Source organism: Chiloscyllium punctatum, chromosome 44 (genome assembly GCF_047496795.1).
Source record: "Chiloscyllium punctatum isolate Juve2018m chromosome 44, sChiPun1.3, whole genome shotgun sequence".
NCBI classification, from domain to species: domain Eukaryota; kingdom Metazoa; phylum Chordata; class Chondrichthyes; order Orectolobiformes; family Hemiscylliidae; genus Chiloscyllium; species Chiloscyllium punctatum.
The window spans coordinates 57,497,653-57,510,222 of record NC_092782.1 but is presented as its reverse complement, the minus strand read 5'-3'; the positions used below and the strand labels follow the sequence as shown (position 1 = coordinate 57,510,222).

Sequence of the window (12,570 nt, the reverse complement as noted above, 5' to 3'; positions counted from 1 at the left end):
GCTATGCTGAGGGAGGTTATTCCTGGAAATACATCCAGGGAAGTTATTTGAGTGGAAATGAGAAATAAGAAAGGGATGATCACTTAATTGGGATTTTATTATAGACCCCCTAATAGTCAGAAGGAAATTGAGAAACAAATTTGGAAGGAGATCTCAGTTATCTAGAAGAATAATAGTGTGGTTATGGTGGGGGATTTAAACTTTCCTAAAATAAACTGGGACTGCCATAGTGTTAAGGATTTAGATGGAGAGGAATTTGTTCAGTGTATATAAGACAATGCTTTGATTCAATATGTGGATGTCCCTGTTAGAGAAAGTGCAAAACGTGACCTCCTCTTGGGAAATAAGGCAGGGCAGGTGACTGAGGTGTCAGTGGGGGAGCATTTTGGGGCCAGCGACCATAATTCTATTAGTTTTAAAATAGTGATGGAAAAGGATAGACCAGATCTAACAGTTGGAGTTCCAAATTGGAGGAAGGCTAATCTTGACGGTATTAGGCAAGAACTTTCAAAAGCTGACTGGGGGCAAATGTTCGCAGGTAAAGGGACGGCTGGAAAATCAGAAGCCTTCAGAAAGGAGACAACGCGGGTCCATAGACAGTATATTCCAGTTAGGGTGAAAGGAAAGGCTGGTTGGTGTAGGGAATACTGGATGACTAAAGAAATTGAGAAAAAGAAGGAAGCATGTGTCAGGTATAGACAAACTAAATCGAATGAATCCTTAGAAGAGTATAAAGGCAGTAGGAGTATACTTAAGGGGGAAATCGGGAGGGCAAAAAGGGGACCTGAGATAGCTTTGGCAAATAGAGTTAAGGAGAATCCAAAGGGTTTTTATAAATTCATTAAGAACAAAAGGGTAACTAGGGAGAGAATAGGGCCCCTCAAAGATCAGCAAGACTGCCTTTGTGTGGAGCTGCAGGAGATGGGGGAGATACTAAAATGAGTATTTTGCATCAGTATTTACTGTGGAAAAGGACACGGAAGATATAGACTGTAGGGAAATAGATGGTGACATCTTGCAAAATGTCCAGATTACAGAGGAGGAAGTGCTGGATGTCTTGAAACACATAAAAGTGGATAAATCCCTAGGTCCTGATCAGGTGTACCCTAGAACTCTGTGGGAAGCTGGGGAAGTGATTGCTGGGCCTCTTGCTGAGATATTTGTATCATCGATAGTCACAGATGAGATGCCAGAAGACTAGAGGTTGGCTAACGTGGTGCCACTGTTTAAGAAGGGTGGTAAGGATAAGCCAGAGAACTATAGACCAGTGAGCCTGACGTCGGTGGTGGGCAAATCTTTGGAGGGAATCCTGAGGGACAGAATGTACATGTATTTGGAAAGGCAAGGACTGATAAGGGATAGTCAACATGGCTTCGTATGTGGGAAATCATGTCTCACAAACTTGATTGAGTTTTTTGAAATAGTAACAAAGAGGATTGATGAAGCCAGAGCGATAGACATAATCTATATGGACTTCAGTAAGATGTTTGACAAGGTTCCCCATGTGAGGCTGGTAAGCAAGGTTAGATCTCAGGGAATACAGGGAGAATGAGCCATTTGGATACAGAACTGGCTCAAAGGTGGAAGACAGAGGGTGGTGGTGAAGGGTTGATTTTCACACTGGAGGCCTGTGACCAGTGGAGTGCCTAAAGAATCGGTGCTGGGTCCACTGACTTTTCATCATTTATATAAATGATTTGGATATGAACATAAGAGGTATAGTTAGTAAGTTTGCAGATGACACCCAAACCGGAGGTGTAGTGGACAGCAAATAAGGTTACCTCAGATTACAACGAGATCTTAATCAGATGGGCTAACGGGCTGAGAAGTGGCAGATGGAGTTTAATTTAGATAAATGAGAGGTGTTGTATTTTGGGAAAGCAAATCTTAGCAGGACTTATACACTTAATGCTAAGGTCCTAGGGAGTGCTGAACAAAGAGACCTTGTACTGCAGGTTCATTGTTCCTTGAAAGTGGAGTTGCAGGTAGATAGGATAGTGGAGGCAGCGTTTGGTATGCTTTCCTTTATTGTTCATAGTATTGAGTACAGGAGTTGGGAGGGAGGTCATGTTGTGGCTGTACAGGACATTGGTTAGGCCACTTTTGGAATATTGCATGCAATTCTGGTCTCCTTCCTAGCAGAAGGATGTTGTGAAACTTGAAAAGGTTCAGAAAAGATTTACAAGGATGTTGCCAGGGTTGGAGAATTTGAGCTAGGAGAGGTTGAATAGGCTCGGGCTGTTTTACCTGTAGCATTGGAGGCTGATGATGACCTAATAGAGGTTTACAAAATCATGAAGGGCATGGATAGGATAAATAGACAAAGTCTCTTCCCTTGGGTGGGGGAATCCAGAACTAGAGGGCAAAGGTTTAGGGTGAGAGGGGAAAGATATAAAAGGGACCTAAGGGGCAACTTTTTCACATAGAGGGTGGTATGTGTATAGAATGAGCTAGAAGGAGAGGTTGAACAAGCTCGGGCGGTTTTACCTGTAGCATTGGAGGCTGATGGTGACCTAATATTTCTCAACTGAAACAAATTTTTATACCAAGATCATAAGCCTTGCCCTGGAGAGCTGTTTCTCGCGGGTGTGCTCTGTATGCATGCGTTTATGCAAGACATCCATTTTGTTGTAGCTATGCCTGTTGCTAGACATTTCAACGCTGCCCATTCCTCAGCAGAATCATGTGTCCGGATCTCAATCGATTCCTGTTTCAGTGGGTGTATGCAGAACTTACACAGAAACCCACACTATCAGCCAAATGATTCATACACATGGAAACTGTTGCTTTTCACACAAAGCAAATTATGTCATTCATGGTTAAATTTAAGATCAAATATCTTTTGGAATCAGTCAAAAGAGGGTCAAGCCAATGAAAATCCACAAAGTGAATGAGTTAAGTTAAATTTGTTTGTGAATGGCACTATGAATATAAACTATGAAGGGTGATTCCATGGTTCAGGTCTGTAAGTTTTAACGTAATAAGCAGAGAACTAAATGTAGTGAACGGAGAGAGGCATTGAATTCAAAGAAGGTCATTTGGCCAATTTTGTCTGTCTTAGCCCTTTGCTGGATCAATGAACATATTCATTCTAATTCTCCAGTCTCCCCAAAGCCTTGTATCCAATTTTCCTTACAAATAAAAACCAATCCATCAACACAGAGAAAAATGACATTGAGTTAGATCAACTATTAGATTACTTACAGTGTGGAAACAGGCCCTTCGGCCGAACAAGTCCACACCGCCCCGCCGAAGCGCAACCCACCCATACCCCTACATCTACCCCTTACCTAACACTACAGGCAATTTAGCATGGCCAATTCACCTGACCTGCACATATTGGGACTGTGGGAGGAAACCGGAGCACCCGGAGGAAACCCACGCAGACACAGGGAGAATGTGCAAACTCCACACAGTCAGTCACCTGAGGCGGGAATTGAACCCAGGTCTCTGGCGCTGTGAGGCAGCAGTGCTAACCACTGTGCCACCATGCCACCCACGGCACGGTCCATGTTCCAGTTGTGTCAGTTCAACAGGCTGATCAGCCTACTTATGCTTCTATTTCCTATATACCTACATCATTGCTTGAAACATTAGCTGTGGCAACAATACTTTATAATGTGCTGTGTGAAAAGAGTTTTCTTGATGCCTGTCCTCATTATTTTAGTGAAGTAGCCAAATTGGTACGATCCAAATTCGTACATGCTTTTTCATACTTTCAAATCACATGGTTCATTTAACTAGGGATCTTTAGTGCCGATTAAGGAGAAAGCAAATATAAAATTAACAAATAGAGAAAATTAATTGGGAAATCTTTTCTACCAGATTTGTGGAATTCACTCAGTTAAAATGGTTAATGCTACATAGATGAATGACTTTGTAAAAGGAGCTATATGAATCACTTGTTAGATACAGAATGAGGACGATAAATAAAAAGATAAGTTAACAAGGTTACATGCAGTGTTACATCACAGCCTGTTGGCCATTTGTTTATCCAATGTGCTTTCTTTGGACATTACCATCAAAATGTGTTTGACTTAATACATTGAAAAATTCTGTTGTACTTTACAATAGCCCAACTTCTGACTTATCTATGGCCCTCCCATTCCAAAGTTGCATGCTCTGGCAGGAACTGTGCTATAACGAGAGAGAGAGAGAGAGAGAGACTCTGGACAAACCAGTAGCATTCTAACTAAATTTTTCAAATTGAAAAGTGTGGCACTGAAAAAGCACAGCAGGTCAGGCAGCATCCAAGGAGCAGGGCTTACACCTGAAATGTTGATTCTCCTGTTCCTCTGATGTTGCCTGACCAGCTGTGTTTTTCCAGGGCCATACTTTTCGACTCTAACTCTCCAGCATCTGCAGTCCTCACTTTCTCCTAATGTTCGCAAATGCACACCCACAACTGTATTCAGATAAAGAAGTGCTACCTTTGACGGAGAGAGTGGTGGGCTATTACTTGGGCTGGCTGCAGGCCAACGTTGAACACTTGGTACAAGGAGGGCATGTGGTGCTTTTTCAGCCTGAGACTGTAATAAACATGAGAAGCAGGAGTAGTCTACCTGAGCCTGCTCCATCATTCAATAAGAGCATAGCTGGCCTAATTACTCCACATCCCCAATCTTCCTGGAAAACATACAGTTACTAAGAAAACAGGACAATATAGAAATCAGTTTACAGACAACTAACTATAGCATTGATGAAGACAACATTGCACTACTAATGTGGTGGTGTGGAGTCTGTGTTAAAAAAGCTATGCAGGGGGCTGGATTGGACTGTTCAAGGAGCTACCTACATAACAATGACCATACTTAGCAGTTTAGAGAATTGTACTGAGATATTCTTTAATTTTAATATTAACTCAAATATAGTTATGTTTCAAAATCAAAATGTGAACTGAATAAATGTTTTGCATGATCATTCTGAGACACTCTCAGATATCCCATTACAGGTGCTCCCCAATTTAAAACTTCTGAACACTCATATGTACGAACAAAATCTCATTAATATTAATTTTAAAGGTCCAACAAGCAAACACTTCTTGTACTTATGAGCAGCTATTTTATATCCTATTGTACTCTGACATGCTCACAAATCAAACACATTTAAGAACGGAACCCATTCATAAGCCAGAAACTGCCTGTATTATAGGATGGGTTTGTTAGAAAAATTGTTTCATTAGAAACAACCACAAAAATTATTTTACTAAGATGAACACAACTGAGAGTGCATTGGAAGACTGAAGTCACGGCTCCCACACTGCTTAGGGAGATGGCTCAGTCACCCATGACTAAGTTCATTAGCTCATTGATGTCATAGATCGGAGAACAATGTACATGATCCTAAGGACAGAAAAAAATTAATCACTAAATTATAGGTTTTGTGACGGCATGATAGGGCTCCTACCTTGAAGTCAGGGTTCACCACCAATCTACCCTGGAGGTAGGTCATAAAATCACTTAACAGATTGATTAAAAATAACTAGATCCCTGTCCTCGACTTTGGTAGGAAAGAATTACAAATGATATGATTAAATTTCAATTCAGTCCATTTATAGTTTTGGATGTAATACCCAATTAAACTTGCAGTCTTAACTTGTAATGAGATAACAATCATAGCACATACAATTGCTCAAATTCATTGAAAATGCATATTTGCATCTCAGTTTTAAAGTTATAAAATATTAATTTCAATGAGGGATTGGAGGAAAAAATGAAAGCTTAACACTATCTCATTTGTTTCAATTTTTATTAACACATCTTGCAACATAAAAAGGGTGATGTTAAAAACAAAATATAGCTCTGAATAGAGGTTTTATTTATTTACATGAAAACGTATATACAGAATACGCTCTTCAACTTGTTGGGCCAGTCACTTCATTGTGCAGACAAGCAGAAAACAAATCAAGGAACATAGAGAAACAGCATTTCAAACAAGAAAATTCAAATTAGTTTGCACGCTAAAAGAATATCTGCTTTGAGCTCAGTACCAATTGTAAGGAAGCAAGATATGCAAATTCAGGACTCTAAATTTTCTATTCCAACTTATTTCAATACTTACGTTAATAAGCTCAGCATTGCAACAACGTTGGTTAGAAAATTCAGACTTCCATCCCAGAAGCAACAACAGAATAGTATGCAAGGATTTTACTAATTAGTTCCTTCCCTCAAGATGCATTCACTTCAGTTAAAAAAAATCTTTAGATTTGTAGGTGATACATAAATAAGACAGTTGTTCAAAACAAACACCGTTTCTCAGTGATGCACAGTATCACTTTCAGTTACAATCTCCAAGCGATAAATATTTTGATGACCCAATAGCATTGTTCAAGCCAAAACCAATTTTTTGGCATAAAAAAACATTGAACAACCCAGTACTTCCTGGTGAATTTCTGAGGTATGAAAAAGTAAAAGGGGCTGCAACTGATCATATAGCCTGTAATCTACCCAAGATAATTTAACAGTAAGTTGTCAGCAACATGTGTCCTAATACACAGAATACATGCATCGAAAGGGGTGGGAGGAGGGCTGTCTGTAACTAATAAGGTCAAAAATCAAACACCCAGTCCAACTCTGGCATTTCCACATCATTGTGACTACTAATTTGAAGACCCTAGCACACGGCACTAACTGCACAAATAATCAAGATAAAATGTATTAGTTTTAATCTAAGCTTAAAAAGTGATTGGACAATTTAAACATGAATTTGCATCTTTATATTAAAACAGTTCCCTCATACAAATGCTGCATATTTTGTTTTGCACACCTCGATTGCCTTTGAGACCTTTATTATTCAGTGCCAAAAAATCATAGCTAACCTGACATAAAACCACATGTTACTAACAATTGGCATTGTTTCAGAAAAGACTCTATCACACCACAACTGCATGTTGCAGTTCGAGTAATGACTTACATCTCAGTTTAATAAGTTTCTTGTTTTTACATCTATGCATTGATAATTTTTGTAATCATCAAATTGCAAAAATAGCCAGTGTTTGTGCTTACTTGTGAATAGTTAAATTTTTGTGCCCTTGGTTCTGTCAGTTGGTTTCGTTAGAAAGAGAACACTAATACTTCCCATTTACAAATAATCTTAAATTCCAACCAGCTGAATATACACATTAGTAATAAAAGGTGTCTTAGAAAACACAAATGAGCCCATTCATAGCTTAGAAACCGGGCCTGAAAGAGTAACTGTAGTAATTCTTTGGTGTTTTATTTGTTTTTTTTAGAAAAAGATAGTATCCACCGTACTGGTATACAAGGAATCACTACTGAAAATTACACAACATTTTCTATAATATATCACAATCTTTTGACAAGTTTTTGAAACAGGTTTACTGAAAGTACAATCAACTAAATGTAATAGCATCAAAATAGGTCAGTTTTTTTTTCTGGGTTTCTTAGCTGTACAAGATTCTGGCAAAGAAACTAATGTATTTTAATGAACTAAACAATCTTCAGAAAACATAATACATGATACTTAAAGGCTGTAACGTCAATAGCGCAGGGTTCTTCAAAATATATACAAAATTTATAAACAATGAATTGGTTAACAAAGCAATATATTGTCCTTCAGAAATTAAGCAGCAACAGCAATATTTATTACAGTTTTATTAAGCATAACATGCAAGATAACCAATTACAATGCACAGCTCCACATATTACCTCAGTGTCATCTGCACATCATTCTACTGATCTGGGAAAAAACACTGATATATGTACTCTGTTTAAAAAATACAACAACAGAACACCATATACACATTAAAATGGAATGTGCAATTCTCCTACCCCATATACAGAAGTAAGATAAACAAAATGCAATAATTGCTCTGCAGCAACATGTACATCAAAACCTTTAATAGCAATGGGATGAAATTCAACTTTGGTAGGGCATAAATTGGGTAGTATTTGATTGGACAGCCATTATACACTTGCCTACTTATTCTTTCCATTTGATGTAATGGAAAACTGGTGATCCACTGCCACCCATTTCATGTTCTTGCTGAAGTTGAATTTAATCAAATCTTCCGAGTCTTCCAAGTGTTCCAAATATTCCTGAATATAGCTTGCATAGTGGTGTTGACTTTAACCTCGTGAAACTCCAGCTAATTAATTTGCTGATAGTAATTGACAATGATTTCGGATATTTTCCTATTCTGATATAGGAAAACATTGTGGCAGAATGCTATCACTGAGCTGAATGACAACAGAGGAAAGTCAGACATTACACTTTATATTAGTAAGGAATAAAGTCATTTGATTTTTATCCTGTTTCAATTTACAGTAACAATACTCTTTCTTAGTATCTGTTTTGTTAAATACAGATAAAAAATTACTTTGCCAGCTTTTTAACCGTGTTTACATGTTCAATATAGTGAATAGGGCCCATTTCACATAATCCCCGAGGAATCCAACATCACATCTACAGACAATCTTACTAATGTCATTCTAATACAGGCACAAGGTTTGCTGAGGCACTTCTATAGGCAAATAGCAGTCCCAATAGATGTGATACCAGCAGGCAACAGAGAGCTTTACAGCTATGAAATTGCTTATGTTCTTAATAAAATTAATAAATTCCTTGTCTCGGTGTGTACAATAAAGTACAAAGTTCCATTGCTACTGACTCCTTAATAATAGCTCCCTTCTGTACAGCTGTTTCATGTATTTTCAATGTGAATTCTTCCGTAAGAAAATGTACATTTTAAAAATTAAATGTTGCAAAGACTCAATCTGCAGTTTGATAGCTATAGAGATCATTGCTAAAGTTTGTTTCAATGTTATTAAGAATCAAGCTGAATAGTTTAAAACCTTTTCTCCATATTTTGCCTCGAATCTTTTTAAAATAAAGCAAACTTAAAAAGCATGTTCACTTCCAAACATTTTTGTTTCTGTACATTCAGACAAAGTACTCGGGGTAAGGATCATCTGTACTCAAAGCCATATCTAGGCGTGACTGGCATACTGAACACTAAAGACACCAATTTTTTATTAGTGTAGGATAACAAAATTTGTTAGAGATTGCAAAAATGAGTTCATTATAAAAGTAAAGTACTGTTTAGTAAACGTAAATTTGTATATGTGGGAAACAACAAAGAACTGATCTCACGCTATTTTTATTATAATAGTATGCTTTAGAAATAGAAAACATATTTGTCACTCAAAGCTCCTCACAAAAGATTTTAATATATCACAAGTGAATAAAATGACTGGTTACTAGTACTCCCCACATATGCTTTTATTTTTACATTTTAATATCCAGCAAGACAGTAATAAGGAAATTTAACACTAGATTTTCAAAATTGTACTTCTAAAGAATTCACACAGAAAATGCATGTGTAATGTGATTTTACTACATAAAGAGTGTCTGGTACAACGAAACAGAATTTAAATGTTTAAAGATTCGTTTTTGCATTCTTTTGTTCCCCACTTTGTTGTCCTCCTGAATCCAAAGATTTGTTTCCATGTCACGGAAAGGGAAGCAATAGATCCCACTGAATTTCTGCAATTTATGGTAAGTCTGCATGTGACACACTAGAACATGGGGCCGCCTCTCTCCAGTCTGCCAATTAATACCTTCAAATCAACCATATAGTTGCTCACTTCAAAATGAACTAGTAAGGTTACTGCATTGACTCTACGCAGAAACACCAATGCATCTTTGAATGCACACAATTATGTGTACATTGTAAATGGCATACATAGAGGATTGGATGAGCAGATTACTTAAAATATCTATTAACATTGACTCTTAATTAACTTTTATGACAGCAAATATCTTTGATTAGAAAGAATTATGGTTCAACATTGCACACTTCAATAATCTGCCACTGCTGCACTTACCTAAGAGATGTCAAGTGCCTGTAACATCTTCAATATTAAATGGTGGAGAAATTTGAAGTCTAGAATTTCTTTTTAAAATGGAGTTCTTATGGGACTGCAAAAGTGTAGTTTGCACAATAGCTGTCATTGTTAAAAAAAAATCCTTTTTAATTTTTTTTGTATGAGAAAAAGAATTGGAAAACAGATTGCTGGAAGAAAAATAATGTCTGAACATTTGATGCATAAAATGCATCACAATTTAATTATAATAAATTATGAATTTTGTCTACAGAGTAAATACGTTCCAAACATTTCAGATTCGCTGCATTCTAAATGGCAACTCACAGTGTGAAGCATAGATATATTGTGACAATATCTTCAGGAGCTTAATAATATTTAATGTACAGATGAAATGATCAAATCTAGATACTCTGGAAAGCAAATTTTTAAATTGGGGTTTTTAGTCCATTAAAGGATGATGTAAAATTGTAGCTGTCTTGCATTAATTTTGATATTCTACTGTGCTATGTTGACTCACTAGATTATGATGCACGTTGATACGAAATAGTTAGGTGTAAGAAAATATGACAATGCTCTTCACAAAGCTTGTTTCAGTTCCCAAAACAGTTCCATCATTAGCAAGTATGACCTCTCTAGTAAGTAGCTTTAAATAAACATTGCTGTAAGTTGTCCAGAACCTGTGGTGTTCCACCAAAATATAATTCAAATATTCAATCAAACGATTTAATTCATCCCAAACGTCTACCACAAAACAGATTTTCTCTTTTAGATGTAGAAGTGGAAAGTAATTTTGTGAAATTGGTTTGAGAGCATATATTTTTTAAAAATCACTACTGTGTCATTTGAAAACAACTCAACACCTGTACATTACAGTGTAGTCACTTAAAAAGTTGTCAGTATTCAACTTTGAAACAGTTGAAATGAGAATGGTATATCACAACGTCCTCCTCAAACCCTGCTTTCCTTCCTTTATGTAAAATCATGTACAACTTTTCAATTTTCTTTGGGATAATTTATATTGTGCCAGTATTGGAACCTCATCATTTTAAGACAATATTCATTCAAAGCATTCCTGCAGGGAAGTGTTACACTCAATTCTGGTTTATAATATTCTGTTTCAGCTAATTAAAGATAGTGCTGATCGCTTTAAACTTCAGGGAGCCTGAACTGAAGTTATTTTTGGGCTGCAAATGGCCACAGGTTTAAAGAAATCTGCACAATAATGGGCAACACAATTACTTCGTCATGCTGTCTTGTTCCCAATTCTAAATTAAACAGCACAGTGTCACGGTAGTTAAACATTCTCCTTATAATTCATGTTGATAACATTCAAAAATCAACTGGCAAAATATAAAACACAACCAAATCAAAATGAACTGGAGTATTGTATGGAAAGATTGTTCAACTGACAAGTACAGCACATTGATGGACTGTTGTCAGAAGTATATTCAGTACCTCCAGGCCCAGGCTTGTTTATTCTCTGTTGATTCCAATGTGAACGTGCTATCATTCTTAAGATAATCAGGGCTTCAAGCATGAAGATTCAGCAAATCTCAAAAGCCTTTTAAATGAAGAATCTTCAAATTTATAGCTGCTGTTATCACTTTGTAATCCTTATTTACATTTCTCTTTTCCATCCAAATCTGAAATAGTCCACATGTGATTGTGTTTTCATGACTTGCCCATCAGTGTTCGATTCTGTTCAAATATGCATAGCATCCATCTTGGCGTAAAAGGGGCCCTTTTGCAGCTATATTAACAACTTACTTCATTTTGATCATATCACTCAATGTGAGCAGCAAATAAAGACTCACTAAGTTTATTTCACAGCATTTCTCTGGCTGGCAAGTTATCAGATGAATATCTGTCCATTGCATCAAAGCTGAACACCTTGGTCCAGTGCTCATTTTGGAACAATTCTGGGCAAAATATGTTAAAATGAATCATGACAAATTAAGTCAGTTAGCATACTGTGCATAGAAAGCAATTTTCACTCTTTCAATGTGATGACATAATTTGATAGCAGGGCCAAGTTTAAGCTCCATACATTCCTGGACTGTTGGCAGTGTCAACAGTAGTAGTGCTTGGCCATCAATGTCCTGTGGGATAGATAAAAATAAATAAATACTACAATAATCCACTGAAGGAAGAATATTGAAGCTGGAAAACAGCAAAACAATTCACCAGCCAAGCCTTTTGCTGTAAACTCACAATAAATTTTATTCTTAATCCATTTTATTTACACTTGGAAATATTGGCCAACATCTCTAACCAACCAGGAAATATATTCTGCATCATGAACAGAACCCCCACACTGTCTGAAAAATAACATATTGAACTTCCCTCCTGGATTCTATCCAGCGAATAAGAATTTCAGTTCTGAAAAAGACATAGTAATCCCTATTTGATTGTATTTGCATTGGTTAATGTGATATTTTAGTAATCATGCTGCTGAATCTCTGTCATATAAAATAACTAGATTAACTTACCTTGCTTTATCTGATAATACAGCACATATGATTACAGCCAGAGAATCAATCTATATTTATTTTGGCTCGCTCTTACATTTTTGAAAGTAAGTTTATGCTGGTTCTGTGAACACCGCATTGTCATACTTGAAAAACAGAACATGATGTGCTACTAAACAAACATAGACTTCCCAAAATCACCTCTCTGCCAGAAACAGAGGATGGGGTGAAGCAAGCTTAGGTTTCTGGTTACTATA

The 12,570-nt window shown here is 36.8% G+C and overlaps 1 protein-coding gene across 2 annotated transcripts in view; it reads right to left on the bottom strand.

Moving 5' to 3' along the window:
• Positions 1-7,426: 7,426 nt before the first annotated feature.
• The window catches only part of sfmbt2 (Scm like with four mbt domains 2), a 219,492-nt gene continuing 214,348 nt past the window's right edge, over positions 7,427-12,570 (bottom strand). For both annotated transcript variants that reach the window (XM_072563003.1, XM_072563004.1), the window contains one exon: positions 7,427-11,944. In XM_072563003.1, the coding sequence (XP_072419104.1) occupies positions 11,804-11,944 (141 nt within the window). In that variant the 3' untranslated portion in view covers positions 7,427-11,803. The remainder of the gene's footprint in view (positions 11,945-12,570) is intronic.